This window comes from Plecotus auritus, assembly GCF_963455305.1.
Source record: "Plecotus auritus genome assembly, chromosome: 7".
NCBI classification, from domain to species: domain Eukaryota; kingdom Metazoa; phylum Chordata; class Mammalia; order Chiroptera; family Vespertilionidae; genus Plecotus; species Plecotus auritus.
In genome coordinates this window covers 136,415,860-136,439,514 of record NC_137774.1, presented here as the reverse complement: position 1 = coordinate 136,439,514, position 23,655 = coordinate 136,415,860, and the positions used below count along the sequence as shown (strand labels likewise).

General features: G+C 40.7%; 1 protein-coding gene across 1 annotated transcript in view; it reads right to left on the bottom strand.

The window, feature by feature from the left end:
• Positions 1 to 22,722, bottom strand: part of ANKRD31 (ankyrin repeat domain 31) — a 110,708-nt gene extending 87,986 nt beyond the window's left edge. The window contains exons 1-4 of the mRNA XM_080677477.1: positions 22,604 to 22,722; positions 16,128 to 16,201; positions 7,766 to 7,875; positions 2,824 to 2,864 (exon numbers count right to left, since the gene is read on the bottom strand). Coding sequence (XP_080533603.1) covers positions 2,824 to 2,864; positions 7,766 to 7,875; positions 16,128 to 16,201; positions 22,604 to 22,707 — 329 coding nt within the window. The 5' untranslated portion in view covers positions 22,708 to 22,722. The remainder of the gene's footprint in view (positions 1 to 2,823; positions 2,865 to 7,765; positions 7,876 to 16,127; positions 16,202 to 22,603) is intronic.
• Between the last annotated feature and the right edge of the window lie 933 nt (positions 22,723 to 23,655).

The following is a 23,655-nucleotide window of genomic DNA, read 5'->3' as shown; positions in this document are numbered from 1 at the left end:
AAAAAAAAAAAAGAAAAGAAAAGCCTGGGCTGTGGCTGATAAGGATCAGTTGGTTGCAGATTTGATTCCTTGTCACGGCACAGGTTGTGGGTTCAGTCCTGAACCATGTAAGCTACTATCTCATATTTGCTACTCCTTTCAATCTTTTTGTTAATCCTCACTCGATAATTTTTCCATTGATTTTAAAAAATGTTTTTATTGATTTCAGAGACAGGAAGCGAGAGGGAGAGAGAGAAAAATCAATGATGAGAGAGAATCATCAATTGACTGCCTCCTGCACGCCCCTTACTTGGGACTGAGCCCACAACACAGGCATGTGCCCTGACTGGAAATCGAACTGTGACCTCCTGGTTCATGGGTCAACATTGAACCACTGAGCCACACCAGCCGGGCTCCACTGAGTTTCAGAGAGAGAGGGAGGAAAGAAGAGGGAAAGGGAGAGAGGAGGGGGGAGGGAGGGAGAGGGAGAGGGAGAGGGAGAGGGAGAGGGAGAGGGAGAGAGAGAGAGAGAGATCCATGTGAGAGAGACACATGTTGACTGGTTGCCTCTTGCACATGCCCAGACCAGGGCTGGGGTTGGAACTTGCAACCCAGGTACAAATTGAACCTGTGACCCTTCAGTGCGTGGGCTGACGCTCTAACCACTGAGAAACACAGGCCAAGACTGTTTTCACTCTTTTGCCATATATTTTGTTTGACATATATAACAAAAATCTGATCTTATATAGACATGCAGTTGAAAAAGGAAGGAGTATTTTAGTAGCCTTTTTGGATAATTGTGGCTATTCTTTGATATCACACCAAAATTCTAAAAGCAATTAACTTCCTTAAAGGTAACTGAAAATGTAGAAATTGAATCAAACTCAATGAATTTTTTGTATTGTGTTACATTATAACACATAGATAACCAATGCACGAAATTCATGCATGGGTAGGGCCGATCTGTGGGGCAACTGGAGGGGTAATCGGGGGCCCCCCGCTGGCACCCACCTTGGCTGGCCTGGGGCCTGAGGGCTGGGGGCAGCTCCTGCATTGAGCATCTGCCCCTTGGTGGTCAGTGCGCATCATAGTGACCAATCGTTCCACAGGTTGTTCCGCTGTTTGCTAGATTTCCATATTAGGCTTTTATTATATAGGATCGGTCTAATTGCACTTTGAACAGATCTTTTATCTGTTACTGATTTTGTGACATCATGCATTGGTCTTTTAGAAAATATTGAGTTATGCAAATCTTTTTTTAATCTCACTCAAGGATATGTTTTTATTGATTCTTAAAGAGAGAAGAAAGGAGAGAGAGAAAAACATTGATGTGAGAAAAAAACACCAATCGGTTGCGTCCTGTACACACTCCAACCAGGGATTGAACCAGAAACCTAGGTATGTGCCCTGACTGGGAATCGAACCTGAAACTTTTTTAGGTGTATGGGATGATACTCCAACCAACTTCACCACCTGGCCAGGGCAAATTATGCAAATCTTATATGTGTTTCATTATAAAATATCAAAAAGATATCCTTTGTAAATATTATCACTGATCTCAACCAGAAAACTTTTAAGTATTGGAAAGCCATCAATGTCAAAGTGGTAGACAGAAGTTTTCCTAAACTCTAATTTTCTCTTGAAAGCTTGAATTTTTTCATTGGCAACAAATACCATTAGCAGTTTTCCTTGAAGTGACTGGGTTACTTCATTCATTTTCAAGAAAATGTCTGACATACACAAGTGTGAATAACTACTTTGTCTGTTAGTTATTTTTTTCAAGTTAAAAAAAAAAGTAAGGCTAGTTTTCTTACTCAAACAAGTGCTCTACTTAGAGCACTTCAGTACTTTTAGCATACTTCCCGCTTCATTCGATTTAATAAAACTAATAATTTTTCTGCTTCAACAAATTCATTAAGTGAAACTGGCTGGGTTTTTTTGTTTGTTTGTTTGTTTTTAACTGCTAGCACATGGCAGTGAAAAATACTGTGATTATTAGTACTATTTGGTGGCACTGCCCTGATTCCTACCTAGGGCTCCAGAATTTTACCCATTTACTTTAGGACTGTGAGTGCAAACGTAAATACCATGCAATAGGCAATAGTGTGTTGGTATTGTTATGAAAATGATTTTGACCTCACAGATCCTCTGGAAAGAGGCTCAAAGATTCCTAGATGGTGCACAGACCATACTCTGGGAATCATTGTTTTAAAAGAACTAAAAGGGTAAAGTCTCCTAAAGTAAATAGTTGTATGAAGTCTAATTTCAATAAACTCTACAAATTCTTCTTTCATGCTATGCCTTAAATTCCCTTTCAAAATAATAATAAACAGAATCATGCTATGCCTTAAATTCCCTTTCAAAATAATAATAACCTCTCTTAAGAAATAAAACTTACTGCCCAGACAGTTTGGTTCAGTGGTTGAGCATCAACCCATAGCACCGAGAAGTCACTGGTTCAATTCCTGGCCAGGGCGCATGCCCAGGTTGCAGGCTCGGGCTCTAGTAGGGGGTGTGCAGGAGGCAGCCAATCAATGATTCTCTCTCATCATTAATGTTTCTATCTCTCTATCCCTCTCCCTTCTTCTCTCTCTAAAAATCAATAAAAACATATTTTTAAAAAAAGAATACTTTAAAAAATAAATTTAAAAAAGAAATAAAACTTGAGAGTATTTGTAAAATTACACACACACACACACACACACACACACACACACCTATGCTGCTAAAGGGGCAATTATTCAAAAACATAATTCTAAAACTGTTAAGAAAATGAAGACATTTTTGATGTGCAAAATAACAAAGTATCTATAACATAATAAAGCCAAAAATTAGTATGCTTACTCTAACAGAGCTTGATTTTGTTCCATTTCAGCTTGAGGTTGCTAGGGAAAAAAACACACAGTAGTTTTCCAACTGATGAATACTAACCCAATGCAACACACTGAACATTTAACATTTAAGGTAATTCATGTTATTCTTTCTTAGCATCTTTTTTTAAATTGTGGTAAATTACGTATAAAATAAAATTTACAATTTTAACTATGTACAGTTCTGTGGTACATATATATTCACAATGATGTGCAACCATCACCACCATCCATCTCCAGAAGTTATTCATCCTCTCCTACTAAAACTCCATACCCATTAAACACTAACTGTCCATTCACCACCCCACCAACCCTCAGCATCTACCCTTTTACTTTTTGTCTCTATGAATTTGACTACTCTAAGAAGCTCATATAAGAGAAATACTGCAGCACTGGCCAGTTTTGCCTAGTGGATAGAGCGCTGGCCAGCGGGCTGAAGGGTCATGGGTTCAATTCCTGGTCAAGGGCATCACATCGGTTGCAGGTTCAATCCCTGGCCCCAGGTGGGGGCACATGTGGGAGGCAACCAGTCCGATGTTTCTCTCTGCCTCTCCCCCTCCTTTTCACTCTCTCTAAAAATAATGGAAAAAATCCTCGATGAATATTAAAAAAAAAAATACTATGTATATTTGTCCTCTTATGACTGGTTTATTTCACTTAGTATAATGTCTTCAAGGTTTATCCATGTTGTAGCATGGCTGAAGAATATTCCATTGTATGTACCATATTTTGTTTACCTACTCATTTGTTAGTAGACACTTTGGTTACTTCCACCTTTTGGCTATTGTGAATAATGTTTCTATGAATGTGGGTAAACAAATATATTTCCGAGTCCCTATATCCACTTATTTTAGGTATAATTGCAAAAGTGGAATTTTTGGATCCTATGTATAACATTTTGTGGGATCACTATACCATTTTCCACAAAGACTGCAACCATTCTACATTTCCCACCAGCAATGAGCAAGAATTCTGATTAAGAGAGAATGTTGCCCTGGCTGGTTTGGCTCAGTGGATAGTGTCGGCCTGCGGACTGGGGGGTCCCAGGTTCGATTCCGGACAAGGGCATGTACCTTGGTTGTGGGCACTTCCACAGTGGGGGGTGTGCAGGAGGCAGCTGATCGATGTTTCTCTCTCATCAATGTTTCTCATTCTCTATCCCTCTCCCTTCTTCTCTGTGAAAAATCAATAAAATATATATATTTTTAAAAAGAGAATGTCACCTGCCAACTGGGGCTTTAAAAGACTGATACTGATACACACACACACACACACACATCAGCTACATATATAATAAAACAGGTACTATATATACATATAAATCTCTCTATGAGTGCTGGCCTTGCCAACCACGATCCTTCTTCTATTATATGGTCATCAAACAAGCGTGTGATTGTTCATTTCCTTCAAGGTTCTCATTAATGTTCATTTAAACTGATTTCACCTTTACATATGGGTAAGGATGGAATGTGAAAGCTGCAGAATGGAGAAGGAAAGTGAGATTCAACCTGAATTCACACTTTTCAGATAAAGAGTTCCACTGGTAATATCCATAAGATTGAATTAATCATTATTCCCTGTTAAACAAGTATTTTCCATATGGTCAAAAATGGATTATAATAAAACTACTGATGCCCCTGTACTAATCAGGGTTCTCCAGAGAAACAAAACCAGTAGAATATGTACATACGTATAGAAAGAGATGTATTATAAGGAATTGGTTTCATGGACTGAAAAAGTCCAATCGCAGTGTGGATCATGAGGCTCAAGACTCAGGAAAACTGATGATGCAGATGAAGTCCAAAGGCTGTCTGCTGGAGAATCCTGTCTTGCTCAGGGCAGCTGGTCTTTTTGTTCTATTGAGGCCTTCAACTGTTTGGATGAGGGCCACCTACATTATGGAGGGTAATCTACTCTACTAAAATCTATTATTTAAATGTTAATATCATTCAAAAACATCCTCTCAGAAACTGCTATATAAACATTTTCCATGTAAAGTTTAAAAACTGCTTTCCAAAAATATATGTCAGCTAGAAATATAATAAAACAGGTACTAATAGGTGGGGCAAAGGTAGGTTTACAGTTGTTTATATGGAAAATAATACGATAATCCTATATAATAAAAGCCTAATATGCTAAGTATCCGGTCGCCCAGTCGTCCGTTCAACCAATCAAAGCATAATATGCTAATGATATGTTAAGGCTGCTCAACCGCTCACTATGACATGCACTGACCATCAGGGGGCAGATGCTCTGACCAATAGGTTAGCTTGCTGCTGGGGTCTGGCCAATTGGGACTGAGTGAGACGGGCCAGACACACCCTGGAGCCCTTCCGCAATCCCTCCCTGGCTGGTCAACCTCCCGAGTCCCTCCCTGGCCCCAATCCTGTACCAGTGGGGTCCCTTGGCCTGGCCTGCACCCTCTCACAATCCAGAACCCCTCAGGGGATGTTGGAGAGCCAGTTTTGGCCCAATCTGCAGGTCAGGCTGAGGGACCTCACTGGTGCACAAATTCATGCACCAGGCCTCTAGTTAATAAATAATAATACAAGAATAAACTATTTCACATACTCATAACTGTAAATCTACTTTGTCCCACCTTATATATATCAATGAAAATAAATGTTCAAATAAAATAAAAATTTAAAAATAAAAACTGCTTGCTATATGGCACCTGTAAATAATAAGGAAAGATAATGCAAAACCCAACAAAAATGATGAATATGAAATATTTTAAAAGATGCTGCTTATATTTTTATTAAGAATAGTTTATTGATTTTTTTAGAGAGAGAAACATCGATGTGAGAGTGTAACATCGATTGGTTCTCTCCTGCACACCCCCTACCGGGGACTGAGCCCACAACTAAGCCATGTGTCCTTGCCCGGGAATCAAACTGGCAACCTTTTGGTGCACAAGACAACGCCCAGCAAACTGAGCCACTCCGGCCAGGACCTGCCTATATTTTTAAAAATTAGTATAGTGTTTAACAAACCAAAGATCCTCAATTTCTACAAAGTTTATCCTTATCCAAAATAATCCATCATTTCTAAAATATTCCGTTTTAAAGTTGAAATATAAATATTGTATACGAGTATTAAGGAAGAATTTATTTAGAAATACATTTAGTAATTTTTTGGAATTTACTTAAAAATAAATTCAAGGTATAAAGCAATATATTTTATTATTTGAAAATAATTATGGAAAAGCATCTTTTCTGGTCTCTTTATTTCTTTATTTGATAAAAATCAATTTCCCTCATATAATTTTTTCTCCCATCCTCAACCCCCCCCTCCAGAGTGGACTTTTCTTTCTTTCCCGCCCGCGCCCCCACCCCCCGCAGAGTGACCTTTTATTTCAAACTGACCAAGTGTAAAGGTTGAGGGAAAGAGACCCAAGTCTGTCTGTCTCCTTGGCTGAGGCCCACTTGCATTTCCATACATGGTTCACACAACAACAAACCCCCAATGGCTAATGTCACAAGGGTTCTGAGTGCTGGAATATAAAGAAAGAATAACTGTGGAAAAGTGTTGGGGTCTGTTTTTTAAGGTGGGAAAGGAATATTTCCCTTCCACTAATGGTTTATTTTCATAGAATAAAAATAAAAATAATGAGAGCAATATGTATCAATTTTTAAAATAATATTAAAATTCACTACAGATGTTTAAACATTTTGGTTATATGGTCCTAACTTTTACTGTAGACAAAAAAAGAGGGGTAGGGGAAAGTTAAAGGAGGTATCTATTTTACTACCAATGAATTCCCATGAAGGTGAAAAATAGAGAGACAACTATCAAATACTTCATTTATCCTTATTATAATTTTACAACAAGCCCATACAGCATATAGCTGATTTACTATCTGATGTCCAACCTTTGAAAGATATAATCATTAACTCTTGATTATCAAAACTTACTTAATGGGAGTCTTTCAAAAATGGAGATTCCTAAGTTCCACTCAAGTACAGGTGTTAAGAGTCTATAGTTTTAAAAAGCTATCCAAATGAGTATGATAATCAAGCTTTCAAAATCACTGTTCTGAGGTATAATCTAGAGCCTGGTACAATATTCTCATAGCAAATGCTTCTGAAATAAACTGAAAAAATTATTACTTCCCATTTCACAATTACTGAAACTAAGGAGGAAAATGTTTTTCCCTTAACTCAGAAATTGCAAAATGATTTTTAAGCAAATTATTAGAAACTAAATATAGACATTTCAGCTTCAAGGAAAGATATTTTATGTTAAAATTTTCTTTTAATCAGAGATAATTCAAGTGAGACACCTTCCTAGGTATAATATTAAATAGATCCTCATGGTCAAATCTTCCCTTCCATTTCTTAAGACTTTGTAGGTATCTCTAGTTAGCTAATTTATTTATGCCAAGGTCAAGGTACTAACTAAATCACCCCTTACCTTTCCTCAAGGTGATTACATTACAAAGAAGCAAATAAAAATGTATGTATATAAGTGTGTATACACACACACGCATTCACACACACAAGACAACAGAAAAACCTTTCAGTGGCCCATATCTCAAATTCTATCACACAAACTAGCGTCTTCTTCACAAATTTAAGATGACTATGACATATCATGGAGATGAAAATTATAATTATTATATTCTAATTTAACCTCTTATAACATTCTGTTCCTCTCACTTCCACATCTCTACTGAAAGAGAAAAATAAAGGAAAGAGGAAAAAAAATATTTTAACACCTCCTCCTAAAAAAACTGTCTTTCAATAAATTTGCAACAGGGAAACGGAATGATTAGCTAAGAAAGGAGAAAAAAAATGATAAAAGATAGAAGCAGCAAAATAACAGACAAAAAGAATTAATCATTAGTAATTTGCCACTCTTTAAAATAGCATTTCCAATTTTTAACAAGTATGTATTGAATCAATATGCTTACACACCTGTAAGACTGCATCCTCACTAAGCACAGGCATAGTCTTCTTTTTACTTATTTGCTTTTTTGGATATTCTCTGAGCTTCAACCCAAGTTGAATTTCAGGAGAGCGTGTGCCTAGAATGGAATATAATCATAATCATAACAGTTTTATTGCTCTGACAATGATCCAAGGATTTAAAGATAGTAAAAAAAAAAAAGTCATTAAAGATCATTTTGTAAATTATAATTTCCTAATTGCCACTTTTACATATTATGGTTTTTAACTTATTAATTAGGAAGAAACATACACACTACAGTGAATAAAATAATACTTCATAGTTACTTTTTTTCAGGATGAATGATGCAAAGGATATATATAGAAAATTATATAGACTTAAATCCCACTAGAAAGAATAGTTTATTTTTTTAAAAATCATTTTAGGTCTTTTTTAAAACCCATCATGCTACTATAATTCAAGAAAAGTCCAAGTTTCTGTTTCAAGATGGCAAATTGAGCACATATTTTAACTTTCTTCCCTTCCCAATTCCTAAAAAGAATCCAAAGAAATGATTAGATTTTAAAAATCTAAAACAGCAATGGTTTAAAAAAAAAAAAGGCGGTGGGGGGGGGGGGGGGGAAGAGATACCCTCTATAGATTAGAAGATGAAAATAGATTAAATAAAAAACATTAGTAAACAGCTGGTGACTCAACATAGGAAGCTGGTGACTCAACATAGGAAAAGGAGGGGCTCCTTCAGAAGTAACTATATGAATTTCTTCCATCAGAATCCCTGAAAACTACCCAGCTCAAAAATCCCACCAACAAAGGATGGAAGAAGGTAGATTAGAAGTTCACAGTGGGCACTGAGCTTGCTGTTTGTATCCAAGAAGCTTAGGATGAATGTTGTAGCCAGTTACGCTGTGTAGGAAGATATATTCCTGCCCAGATATAGAAATGTACTAAAAGCTAAGGTTGGTAAAATAATGTAATAATGGCACAGAAGTAGAGATAGTCAAAAAGATCAATGAAACAAAACAAAGAGTGGGAAACAGACATATATATCTATGAACTTAATATGTAACAACAGGGTATTTTAAACAGTGGCACCAAGAAGAGTTATTCAATAAATAATATTGGGAAAATTGGTTAATCATTTAGAAAAAAATAAATTTAGAACTACCTTCCCATAAGCCAAAATATTCCAAACAGATTATTTGTAAAAGCTATCCTATCTAATAAAAGAGTAATATGCAAATTAACCATCACTCCGCTACACCCACAAGCCACGCCCAAAAGTCACGCCCACTAGCCAATCAGGAGCAAGTATGCAAATTAACCCCAACCAAGATGGCTGCAGCCACAGAGAGAGCAGGAGGGAGGCTTGGGTTTCCCCTGCGATGGAGGAAGCCAAGCTTTCCACACACCCTGGCTGGCCCAGGCCTCCACTTAAGGCTACAAAGTTTCAATTATAGAAGTTAAATAAATTCCAACAGAAATGGCTGCTGCCACGGAGGGAGCAGAAGGCTTGGCTCCGCTCCAGGCTACAAAGTTTCAATTATAGAAGATAAGTAAATTTCAGATCTCAGGGCCTCCACTTGGGTCACCAGGGGGCGTGGCCGGCCTGCAAACCACCACAGGCCCCTCACCCAGGCCGCCCCACGCCCCAAGGGAACCCCCACCCTGATCCGGGACACCATTCAGGGCAAACCAGCTGGCCCCCACCCATGCACCAGGCCTCTATCCTATGTAATAAAAGAGTAAATATGCAGATTGACCATCACTTCAACACACAAGATGGCTGCCCCCATGTGGTCAAAGATCCTGTCCCCATGTGGACACAAGATGGCCACCACAAGATGGCCAGCAGGGGAGGGCATTTGGGAGGGACCAGGCGTGCAAGGGAGGGCAGTTGTGGGCGATCAGGCCAGCAGGGGAGGGCAGTTGGAAGGGACCAGGCCTGCAAGGGAGGGCAGTTAGGGGTTACCAGGCCGGCAGAGGAGGGAAGTTGGGGGCAAACAGGCTGGCAGGAGAACAGTTAGACATCAATCAGGCTGGCAGGGGAGTGGTTAGGGCAGCTGTGGGCAAACTACGGCCCGTGGGCCGGATCCGGCCCGTTCAGCTGTTCTATCCGGCCCGCGGAGCCGAAAGAGCGGAGGGTTCTCTTGCTCTCCCCACCGCTCCTTTACTTTGAATTTATATTAGTTCACACAAACACTCCATCCATGCTTTTGTTCCGGCCCTCCGGTCCAGTTTAAGAACCCATTGTGGCCCTCAAGTCAAAAAGTTTGCCCACCCCTGGGTTAGGGGGTGATCAGGCTGGCAGGCAGAAGCGGTTAAGGGCAATCAGGAATGCAGGCAGGTGAGCAGTTGGGAGCCAGCAGTCCTGGATTGTGAGAGGGATGTCCAACTGAAGAGGGACACGAATTTCGTGCACCAGGCCTCTAGTAAATATAATAAATGGAAATAAAGATAGAAAATACTTTATAGTCTTGAAATAGGTAAACTATTTCTAAATTTGAAAAAACTAATAAACCTTAGAAAAAAAAAAAGACTGCCCTAGCCAGTTTGGCTCAGTGGATAAAAGCATCAGCCTGCGGACCAAAGGGTCCCGGATTCTATTCCGGTCAAGGGCACATACCTGGGTTGCAGACTCATACCTGGGCCCTGGTTGGGGTGTGTGCAGGAGACAACCAATTGATGTGTTTCTCTCACATTGATATTTCTCTCTGTCTTCCTCTCTCTCTTCCACTCTCTATAAAATTCAATGGGTGAGGATTAAAAAAAAGAAGTTAAAACAAAAAAAGACTGGAGAAACCAAGATGGCGGCATAGGTAAACACCTAAACTGCTGCCTCGCACAACAATTTCAAAACTACAACTAAAAGACAGAACGGACACCATCCAGAACCACAGGAAAGCTGGCTGAGTGGAAATTCTACAACTAGAAGGAAAGAGAAAAGCTCACAGAGAATTGGAGGTACGGCAAAGGGTCTTTGTTCACGCAGAGAGGAAGGGCGGCTGTGAGCCTGGCTGACTTTCTCTGGCGGAAGGGGGAAGTAAGCCCCCGACCACACTGAACCCCAGTTCTGACCGCACTGAACCCCAGTTCCGGGCGAACCCCTGGGGACCCACGCTCTTACGGGGGGGAGTCTGGACTCTCGGGCAGAGACTCGGGAGCCGGGGAAGGCAGAGGTCTGAGGCGCGTGCATGCGCGCAAGGGCAAGGCTGACAGGAAGCCAAGACTGTCTGCTCCGCCCTGAGACTCCACCCCATCCAAGCTGAGCACAGAGGCTATTGTAATTTGGCAAGTCTAATCCTATAAGGCTGTCTCCAGCACCGAACTTCTCCCAGCATAGACACAGCTGATCCTTACAGCCAACTGGCCTGGAGGTCAATTCTTCCCAGTGATACCAACAACAATAAAGACTTAATTACAACAAGGCTGTACACACAGTCCACAAAGGGGTGCACCAAGAGTGTCCACCTCAGGTTAACTGGGGAGGCCGACACACTGGGCCATATAGGAAACCTAGCACACAAATCTACCCTACCAACTCAGGGAAGCAGTGAAAATGCGGGGTCAAAGAAACAGATCACAAACGAAAGAAATGGAGGAAAACAAACGACTGGATATAGAATTCAAAACCACGGTTATAAGGCTTTTCAAGAATATCCTAGAAAAGGCCGATAAATATAATGAGACCCTCGAAGATATGAAAAAGGACCAACTAGAAATTAAACATACACTGACTGAAATAAAAAATATTATACAGAGACCCAAAAACAGACTAGAGGAACACAAGAATCAAGTCAAAGAATTGAAATACAAAGAAGCAAAAAGCACTCACCCGAAAAAGCAAAAAGCAAAAAAAAAAAAAAATCCAAAAAGTTGAAGATAGTGTAAGAAGACTCTGGGACAACTTCAAGCGTACCAACATCAGAATTATGGGGGTGCCAGAGAAGAGAGAGAGCAAGATATTGAAAACCTATTGGAAGAAATAATGACAGAAAACTTCCCCCACCTGGTGAAAGAAATAGACTTACAAGTCCAGGAAGCGGACAGAACCCCAAACAAAAGGAATCCAAAGAGGACCACACCAAGACACATCATAATTAAAATGCCAAGAGCAAAAGACAAAGAGAGAATATTAAAAGCAGCAAGAGAAAAATAGTTAATTACCTACAAGGGAGCACCCATACGACTGTCAGCTGACTTCTCAACAGAAACTATGCAGGCCAGACGGGAGTGGCAAGAAATTTTCAATGTGATGAATAGCAAGAACCTACAACCAAGATTACTCTACCCAGCAAAGCTATCATTCAGAATTGAAGGGCAGATAAAGAGCTTCACAGATAAGAAAAAGCTGAAGGAGTTCATCACCACCAAACCAGTATTATATGAAATGCTGAAAGGTATGCTTAAAGAAGAGGAAGAAGAAAAAAGTAAAGATAAAAATTATGAACAACAAATACATATCTATCAACAAGTGAACCTAAAAATCAAGTGAATTAAAAACCTGAGGAACAGAATAATCTGGTGAATATAATAGAATCAGGGGCATAGAAAGGGAGTGGACTGATAATTCTCAGGGGGAAAGGGGTATGAGAGACTAGACAAAAATCATACACCCATGGATGAGGACAGTGGGGGGGAGGTAAGGGCAGAAGGTGGGGTGGGAACCGGGTGGAGGGGAGCTATGGGGGGAAAAAGGAGAAACAATTGTAATAATCTGAATAAAGATTTATTAAAAAAAAACTGACTTTTACTACATAAAAACTTAAAAACTTCTACAATACAAAATATATCATGAATAATATGAAAACATAACTAAGAAACTGGGTAAACCTATTTGCAATACATATTACAACTTTTGTTACCTTTAATATGTAAAATGCTCTTATAAATCAATAATAAAGATTAAGAGATATATAAGGCGCCCTGGCTGGTTTTGCTCAGTGGATAGAGCATCAGCCTGCGGACTCAAGGGTCCGAGGTTCGATTCCGGTCAAGGGCATGTACCTTGGTTGCGGGCGCGTCCCCGGTGGGGGGTGTGCAGGAGGCAGCTGATTGATGTTTCTCTCTCATCAATGTTTCTAACTCTCTATCCCTCTTCCTTCCTCTCTGTAAAAAATCAATAAAATATATTTAAAAAAAAATCAATAAATATATTTTAAAAAAAGAGAGATATATAAGGCAATTCACACCAAAAAAAAAGTATGAATGGTCAATATTAATATATGCCTAAATAGTCTTTAAATTTAAATTAAAATAATCAGATACCTTTATTTATCAGTTTTGCAAAGACTGAATATGTCCTATGTTGGATAGAGGGGAAAGCCATTTTTTTAGGGGGCCATAAATGTCAAGATCTGACACATGACAGATCCTTTAAAATCAGAATACATTATTTGAAAGCAAATCTAATTTTAGCTAGTTATTTATTCTAAACAAATAATAAAAAAGTAGGCAAAGGTGTAAGCATTAGAATATTCATATTTGTTATAGTATTGAGAAATAGCAAAAATATAATCAATTTATTAAGGGTACATTCATACAAAATAATATGTAGCAATTTAAAAGGTTGAGGTAGATAAATATAACAAAATATGAAACATATTATGCAGTACAATAGCAATTATGAAAATATATTTATATTAGCATATAAAAGTCTAGAAGGATATACAAATACTAAATGCTGGCAATTGTTGGGAGTGGAACGGTAGGAAAGAATAGGGGATAGGATCTTTAATTTTCTACATAATATAATTTTTTATTGTTTAAATATTTTATACTTTTAGTAATTAGCAAAAATAACAAATGTCTATCTATTTGGAAAATGAAATAAAAGAAAAAAACTTGGATAGAATATTAAAGCAGACCTCTAACTTTTTTTTCCTATTGGCACTTTATACATCAAAGAATACATTCTGGAGACCAATATTACTCACTGTCCCTTCCGATTACAAGTAAGAAAAACCACTCCAGCCGAAACCGGTTTGGCTCAGTGGATAGAGCGTCGGCCTGCGGACTGAAGGGTCCCGGGTTCGATTCCGGTCAAGGGCATGTACCTTGGTTGCGGGCATATCCCCAGTAGGGGGTGTGCAGGAGGCAGCTGATCGATGTTTCTCTCTCATCGATGTTTCTAGCTTTCTATCCCTCTCCCTTCCTCTCTGTAAAATATCAATAAAAATATATTTAAAAAAAAAAAAAAGAAAAAGAAAAACCACTCCAAGACGAAACTGTAACTTGCCATTGTGATATGAGGTGAAGTAATGTACAGTGAAAAGACTTTGCAAACTATACAAAGATCTTCATGATGTTTAGGAAATTTTTCTTCTGTACTCATTTCCAGACATCCTCCAAAACGAAAATGCTCACAAGAAGAAATAATAAAAGGAGATAACCTACCATTTAAACACCAACTGCAGAAATGAACTTTTTAAACAGTAACAATTAGTGATAGGCTTTTCTAGACACCATTTAAATTGATCTAGAAGTGGACTCAGGAAGTATGAATTGGCAGGTGAAAGGCACTTTTTAAAAATATACAACTAGACTTACTGCGTGACAATGTTAACTGCACTAATGTAATAGACTATGTTAACTAGACTTACTGTGGTGATCATTTCAAAATATATAGAAACTAGAGGCCCAGTGCATGAAATTTGTGCACGGGCGGGGGGGGGTCTCTCAGCCCAGCCTGCGTCCTCTCACAATCCAGGACCCCTCGGGGGATGTCAGGCCTAAACCAGCAGTTGGATATCCCTCTCACAATCTGGGACATGGTATGCACCAATGACCATACTTTTCATACAGGTGAAAGGCATCTTGCTGTTGTATGGGTAGCTACATTTTTTGCCCTGATTATAAAAAGTAGTACATAACATGATCCTTCTGAGGCAGTAGTGCCATTTTCCCCATCTCATGGGTGGAAAAACTGAAGAGAGAGAAGTTAATTGGCTTTGTCACACAGTTATAAGTATCAGAATCAGGGCTGACCACAAAATGTGCAAGCCAGAGTCCATGCATGTCATCACTAAATCATCCTGTTTTTTCAGTGTTAGAGTAGCCTTGCCAGGTTTTAATTTTTAAATCTAAGAGACTGTTCCCAATATATAGGGTATGGTCCCTAGGTCTGGCTGGTGATCAGGGCCATCTTTGGGGTGACTGGCGGGCGGGGCGATCGGGGGGGGGGGAGGGGGAGACCCCCTGCTGGCACCCGCCTTGGCTGGCAGCCTGGTGCTGCCCACTGGCCGGCCCCACCCCCTGATCGGAGTGGGGGGGGAGGGGATGCTCAACACAGGAGCAGCTCCTGTGTTGAACATCTGCCCCCTGGTGGTCAATGTGCATCATAGTGACCGGTCATTCCACTGGTCATTCCGCCATTTAGTCTATTTGCATATTAGGGTTTTATTATATAAGATACTGAATCATTATTTTTTACACTTGAAAATAATATGATGTTATATGTCACTTATACCTCAATAAAAAATAATAAAATGAAAATAAATAAAAAATATATACCAAGGATATTTGCAACTTAATTTTGTTTTGTTTTGTTTTTAAATATATTTTATTGATATTTTACAGAGAGGAAGGGAGAGGGATAGAGAGCTAGAAACATCGATGAGAGAGAGAAACATCGATCAGCTGCCTCCTGCACATCTCCCACTGGGGATGTGCCCGCAACCAAGGTACATGCCCTTGACCGGAATCGAACCCGGGACCCTTCAGTCCGCAGGCCGACGCTCTATCCACTGAGCCAAACCGGTTTTGGCATTGCAACTTAATTTTGACTGAAAGAATCAGACTGGTTATTAAAAAGTACTATTTACTGCCCTGGCAGTTGTTGCTCAGTGTGTTGGCCTGTACACCAGAGGGTTGTGGGTTCAATTCCCAGTCAAGAGCACGTACCCGGGTTTCAGGTTTGATCCCCAGCCCCTGTCGGGGTGTGTGCGGGAGGCAACCAGTCAATGTGTCTCTCTCACATTGATGTTTCTCTCTCTCTCCCCCTACTCCCTCCTCTCTCTAAAAACCAATGGGAAAAATACCCTTGGGAGAGGATTAGCAAGAAAAAAGTATTATTGACTTTTGTAGCTTCTAGGGTTAAGCTATATAGTTGGTTAAGCTATAGGGGGGGGCAGAAAAGAGCTATCTCAGTACTACTACCATATATCTGTTGTAAACATCTTCCAGAAATATGATCCCCAATGCTGTCCTCATAGTAACAGACCTTAATAGACCTCAGGGTCTATTACAGATGCCTCAAAGAAACTAACTCTGTGTAAAGTTAAAGAACAAGACTAAATATAAAAGGAGACATTAATGAAATAATAACACCTGGGAAATTAAATGGATTACTTAGTGAAAAGAATTATTTCTCACCTTTGCTTGTTCCACTTATATCAGGATGGAGACTGAACTCAGATCTAAGAGATGTTTCTTGATCAAAGAGCAACCTTTCAAATACCGAAAAGAAGGTACAGATTGTTATCATGTTTCCTAAACAAAGACTAACAATTTAACTGTCAGGTTTTTCCTACAGTTTACTGTCAATTTTATTTTGTATTGGTTTAGGGTGTACAGCTTAGAGGTTGGACAATCATATACTTTACAGAGTGTTCCCCTCAATATTTCCAGTGCCCAACTGGCACCATATATATAGTTATTACAATATTATTGACTATATTCCCTATGCTTTCCTTTACATACCTGTGACTATTTTGTAACTACCAATTTGTTCTTCTTAATCCCTTCACCTTTTTCACCCAATCCCCAACCCCTTCTCCCTTCTGGCAACCATCTGCATCTATAAGTCAGTTTCATTTATTTTGTTCTTTAGATTCCGCATATAAGTGAAATCATACAGTATTTCTTTCTCTGACTGATTTATTTCACTGAGCATACTACCCTCTAGGTCAGGGGTGGGCAAACTTTTTGACTCGAGGGCCACAATGGGTTCTTAAACTGGACCGGAGGGCCGGAACAAAAGCATGGATGGAGTGTTTGTGTGAACTAATATAAATTCAAAGTAAAGGAGCGGAGGGGAGAGCAAGAGAACCAGATAGAACAGCCGGATCCGGCCCGCGGGCCGTAGTTTGCCCACGGCTGCTAGGTCCATCCAGGCTGTCGCAACAACAAACAATCGAATTTAAAAAATGAGCACAGGCCCTGGCCTGTATGGCTGTGTTGGCCCTCACACCAGAGAGTCATGGGTTTGATTCCGTCAAGGGCACATACCTGGCTTGAAGGTTCAATCCCTGGCCAGCATTGAAGCATTGTCGAGTGCAGGAGGCAACCAATTGGTGTTTCTCATACTGATGTTTCTCTCTCTCTCTCTCTCTCTCTCTCTCTCTCCTCGGGTGAGGATTAACAAAAATGAGGACAGGATCTGAGAAGACACTTCTCCAAAGAGGACATATGGATGGCCAACAGTCATATAAAAAGATGCTCAACATTACTATCAGAGAAATGAAAATTAAAACCACAATGAGGTATCACCTCACACCTGTCAGAATGGCTACCATCAACAAGTGATAAGTGTTGACAAGGATGTGGAGAAAAGGGAACCCTCATGCACTGTTAGTGGGAATGCAGACTGGTGTAACCACTATGGAAATTAGTATGTAGTTTCCTCAAAAAATTCAAAATGGAACTACTTTATGACCCAGCAATTCCACTTCTGGAGATTTATCAGAAGAAACCCAAAAGATTATATGTACCCCTACCTATATTCACTGCAGTGTTATTTAGAATAGCCAAGATATGAAAGCAAACCAAGTACCTATCAATAGAAGAATGGATAAAAAAGTTGTGGTACATATATACATAAAAAATGAAACCTTAACTGCAATTTTTTTATACCTAAACTTGCTAAAATTCTTAGTTATACCACTATTAATATGTTGGGATGTTACTTCTGAGATTAGGTTACAAAAATTCACTAGCTTCCATCTTGTCTTCCTCTTATTCTCTTGCTTCTATACTCTCACGGAAGCCAGCTTGCTTTGTGAAATGCCCTGTGGAGAAGCCTAGGTGGCAAGAAGTAAAAGAGAAACTAAGGCCAGAGATGAACTAATTATTAAAACCACCATGTAGAAAGTGGATCCTTCTCATGAACCCCTGAGATGAATGCAGCCTTGGGAGTCCCTGAGCAGGATGATATAGTTAAGCAACTCCTAGATTCCTGAAGCACAGAAACTACAAGATAGTAATGTTTATTGTTTTAAGATGCTAAGTTTTGGAGTAAGTTGTTATACAGCAATGGAAAACTAATAAAGAGATTTTAGTCACATTTCCCCAAGTGTCTCTTTTTACAGTTGTTTTGTTCAAATCAGGATCCAAACAAGGTACACATTGAATTTAGTCGCTATGTAAGTCCCTTTTTAAATCTATATATTACTCCCAACGCCCCCCACACTCCTTTGCAATTTATTTGTTGAAAAACTGGGTTGTTTTTATTGAAGGGTTTCCCACATTTTGCATTTACTGACGGCATATCATTTAATATGTTCCTCTACCTTGTATATTTCCTGTAAACTGTTATTAGATCTAGAGGTTTGATCTAATTCAAGTTCAGTTTGGGGAAGCATATGTGTACTTCCTACAGGAGATAATAAAGTATATGTCGGGAAAGGCAGTCTTGTGTATGCAGTCTTTCAACTACCTTTTGGCCTTGAACTTGAAACACTTTCTTACAAAGAGTTCTATCAGGCTGTGCTGGACCTATTACCTTGTGTGAGAATACCTTTCCTTGTTTCAGACTCAATGTGTATGCCTTTGATTTGTTTAAGTGTGTGTCACATGGCACCTGGCCAATCCCACCACTATAAATGTCTTCTGTGGGGAGAGGATGAAGTTCTTCGTTCTGTGGCACAAGCGGGGTGTGGGCATGCCAATGGCCATGGGGGACCAGTGCCCACTATTGAAGCCAATATTGCTCTGTCTCTTCTCTATGTAAAGTGTTGTTCCAGCACTGTGTTTTCATTGGTGACTCTAATACCATGATATAGCGGGTAGAAGTGTCTGGATTTCTGTTTCTGGTGAAAGGCAACAGATGCCACTTGCTCAACATGATGGTTGTAACTTATTTTGTGATGTTAGTGACCATTGATGACCATTGCCTAAGTCTATTCATTATTAGGAGTATATAAAATGATGATATTCTACTTTATTACTTTCTTCATTTATTAATGGAAATACATATTTTTAAAAACTTTCACTCATGCCCGGCCATTGTGGCTCAGTGGCTGAGCGTCAACCCATGAACCAGGAGGTCAGGGTTCGATTCCCAGTCAGAACACATGCAGGGGTCATGTAAGAGACAGCCGATCAATGATTCTCTCTCATCATTGATGTTTCTATCTCCCTCTTCCTTTCTCTCTCTGAAGTCAATAAAAACATATTTTTTAAAAAACACTTTCACTCATCAACTATACAATTACTTTCCATCAAGCCATGTTAACTCAGCCAAGTTACTTAGTTACAGTTTGCATAGGAAAGGCAAAATAAATGCCTTGCTTCTTCCTTTCTTTTTTATTTTGTGTATTTTATTTAAAAATTTTTTTATTGATTTCAAAGAGGAAGGGAGAGGGAGATAGAGATAGAAACATCAATGATAAAAACTGCTTCCTGCACCCCCTACTGGGGACTGAGCTCACAACCCGAGCATGTGCCCTTTACCTAAATTGGACTCAGGACCCTTCAGTCCACAGGCTGACGCTCTATCTACTGAGCCAAACCAGCTAGGGCTGCTTCTTTCTCTTTCCTTATCAGTTTTCAGAATATTGAAATATGTTTTTAAAGACCATTACAAACTCATCGATTTAAATCTACTGCTGTTATAATTCTTTTCAATGTTCAAACGGTCTCATTTTTAGCTAGTGATAGCTTCTTCAAAGTGGCTCATGGGTTTTTTGACATGAACCCACTTATATCAACCCCCAATGTGACTAGATTTGGAAACAAGTCCTTAAAGGAGGCAATTAAGATTATAAGGGTGGGGCCCTAATCTGACTGGTATATAATAATCTAATTAGAAGAGAGGGATACACCAGGTATGCATGCACACAGAGGAAAGACCATCCTATATAATAAAGAGGGAATATGCAAATTGACCATCACTCTGCCACAAAGATGGCGGCACTCACAGCGGAGGTGGGGGTTTCCGTAACACAAGATGGATGCACCCACAGTGGAGGCCAAGTTCCCTAACAAGCCTTAACGAGCAATCAGCAGGGACCTGAGGCTGCATCCCCCCATCCGCCCCTGTGGGGCTTGACAGGGGACCTCAGGCCATACCCCCCACAATGGTGCCAGGCTGGGGGACCTCAGGCCGCGCCCCCCCATCCCAGCGGGGCTTGATAAGGGTGGGACCAGCCAGGTCTGGATCTATCCCAATGTGGTGGGGCTGGCCGGGTCTGGGTCTTGCGCGATTTCGAGGCGCATGTGGGTGGGCAGGGACTTACTCTGGGTCCCGTGGTGCACCCCAGACTCTGACAGGAGGAAGATTTTCATATACGTTTTACTAATTTTCTTTCATCTCTGACACTTCTATTATAGAGAAAGGGCAAATAGCAATATTAAAATATTTCCTCTAATTAATCCCCTTTTAATGTACACAAATTTTGTGCACTGGGCCACTAGCAGAATTAATAAAGCTTCAGGCAGCTGGGAGATAATATCAAAAAGTCTAACATTTATGGTCATTTAAAGTTCCAGAAGAGAAGAAATTGGTACAGAAAAAAATATATGAAGGAATTGTAACAGATAACTTCCCAAGTTTGGTGAAAGACATAAATTTACAGATTCAAGATCAATGAACCAAAAACAGGAAAAAACACAGAAAATCATGCCTAGACACATCATAATCAAACTGCTAACAACCAAAGATGTGGGGAGGAGTAGAGAAAGAAAGCAGGCAGACAAAAAAGATGATATACTACATATATAGGAATAGTGATTTAAATTGGAGAGGGGCTTGACTACAAAGGGGCAGCTAAAGGGAGTTTTTCTGGAGTGATGGAACTGTTCTGGATCTTGATTGTGGTGGTGGTTATAAGATTCCATGTATTAGTCAAAATGTTCCCTGGACACCAACAAGAGCAAATATTACTGTATGTGTATTCTATATAATAAAAGCGTAGTATGCAAATTGTCCCCTCGACTAGGAGTTCTCTGCGAGTTTGACCAGGGGGCGGGGCCGGTCAGGGGAAGGGAGGGAGGTCCCAGACAGCAGCCGGCGCTAGGAACCCCACTAGTGCATGATTTCATGCATTGGGCCTCTAGTACATAAATAAGCCAGAAACCTGGGTATCATCCTCCATTTCTAATAAACCACCATCTCCTGCCAAATTTACTCTCTAAAGATTTCTCAAATTTGCCCTTTTCCCTCCATTCCCACTGTTTCTTCTTAGTTGAGGTCTCATCATCCCAGTCTGTTACTACTTGGATCTCAAAGCTAAGCTCTTATAAAAGGTGATCCCTTCACTAATAGTACCAACTTTAATCTGAAAGCTTGTTAGCAATGCAGAATCTCAGACCCCTCCTGACAACTCCTGAATTGGAATCCACATTTTACCAGGATTCCACAGTGATTTACAAGGGCATGAAAATTTTAAAAGCCCTAGTCTAGCCCAGCCAGCATGGCTCAGTGGTTGAGCATCTACCTATGAACCAGGAGGTCCTGGTTCGTTTCCTGGTCAGGGCACATGCCTGGGTTTCGGCTCCATCCCCAGTGGAGGGGCCTGCAGGAGGCAGCCAATCAATGATTGTCTCATCATGGATGTTTCTCACTCTCTCTTCCTCTCCCTCTCTCAAAACAATAAAAAAAAAATATTTTTTAAAAGGAAAGTGGTGAAAATGGACATCCCTGTCTTATAAATAAATAAATAAATAAATAAATAAATAAATAAACAAATAAATAAATAATAAAAGGCCCTAGTCTAGGACATGCTGGAGTCAACAAACATCTGAAAATGCTGCTCCTCCACCTAACATTTCATAAGGACACATGCAGGACATCTGAGGCCTTAGAAGACCTCACCCTACCAGGCTCAACGTCCACCACTCCCCACCTCAGCATTTAGCACTTCAGTAAGAGTTAACTGTACATTCCAACACACAAACACAGTGCTATGTCCCACAGCCACACCTTGGCCTAGAACACCTCCTGTTCTTCGCCTGGCTAAGCCCTAACCCGTCTTCAAGCCTGTACTCAGAAATCAACCCTAACCAACTCTGACGGCCACCTAGGTTGCGATAAAAGACACTCTGTGCTCCTAACCCCCCCCCCCCCCGCGGACTGCCCACATTACATTGAAATTACGTGTATGTGTCTTCCCTGGCCAAAGGCGGTGGCTTCATCTCTTTTATCTTTTCCCTGAATCTAGCACTGAAAACGAAATATGTTCAAGAAGGTGTTGATGAACTAAACTACTGCCTTTTTTGATTCTTACAGAATTTATCGGTTTCCAGTTTGGTCGTATCCAGTTCTCCCACCACACATTCTTCTCCTGAGAGAAATTATGTTAACCATCTCCTAGACCTGAGCTACAAACTGCTGGAAGCAGAATGCATTTGAGCTGTTTAGACCCACTACGTTTTTGCCTGTTCAAAAGGACTTACGGCCTCAGGCTAAGAGTAAAGGCTTTTTTTTTTTTTTTTCAATGCCATAAAGCCAGCTCCTCTAAAGCGCATTTTGTCTTACGTTGCGGGGTTGTGTCCTTATTTACAAGTTCTTAGCTCAGGCCCGGCTGCCTCACAAGGCCTACCTACGATGGTCTGGTAATTTCTGCGCCCACTCGGCGCCTGTGCCGGCCTAAGGGCGGTCACTTTCTCCAGCACCAGGGGCTAATGGTCACCTTCTCCAGGGCAGCTCCTCTTCTTCCAGGTCACTCTCCGTCACCGACCCGTCTATCACCGTTTCATCGCTGTCCGAGTCTGGGGCCTGGACGCCTTTCTCCATCTTCACCTCGTACTTGGAGTCTTTTTTTATCCTCCCTCTCCAATTCTCCCTTTCCCGCAAAAAAAAAACAAACACAACTCAGTGAGCGCCTCTTTAAATTGTGAGTTAAAAATAAAATTCGTGGCGGGAGCCTGGCCTAGCACGGTGTGCTGAGGAGGTAGAGGGACCAGGAGGGTCGTCGTGGCAAGGCCGTCCCGCTTGGCTGAGTGGCTGGCCGGCCGGCCGCCGCCGGCAGGGGGAGCCGCGCGCCGCGTGTGCTCTCCGCCCTCCCCCCCAACCACCTCCAACCCCCCGCTCACGTGGCCGGAAGTGGCCGGTGGCGCGCGCGGGTCTGGCTTTCCGGTCTCGTTAGGGTGTGGCCCGCTGCAGCACCGCTTTCGGGTTAAATTCCCGTCCTCTTAGCTGGCCTCTTAGCCGGCTGGGCGGTGTGGGAACTGAAGTTGTGACTGAGGGCCAGAAAAGCAGCGCCGCCGCAGGCAGACCGCAGGCCGAGCACGCTAATGCCTTTGGCTGGGAGGGAGTCCAGGGTGGCATCACCTGCAGTGCACCTGATACTCGTGAGACCCAGACCCAAAGGAACGGTCAGCTCCTGCAGGACCCAGCAGCCCCAGCCCTCAGTCTCACGTTCTGAGTGTGGTCACATGCACCGAAAGGTTGCCAGTTTGATTCCTGGTCAGGCCATAAACCCAGGTTTCAAGTTTGATCCCTGGGAGACAACTGACTGATGTTTCTCTCTCCCTCTCCTTTTCTCTCTCTAAAATCAATAAAAAGGTATTTTCTTAAAATTTCCTTTTACATAACAGTAAAGTTATTAAACAGTTCACCTGTCAGCTTGCATAAAAAGATTTTGCCAAAACACATAAATATTACTACAAAACAAAACACCACCACCTACACAAATCTCATTATTGCTCCCTTAAACTATTTGGAAATCTAATAGAAAATGGC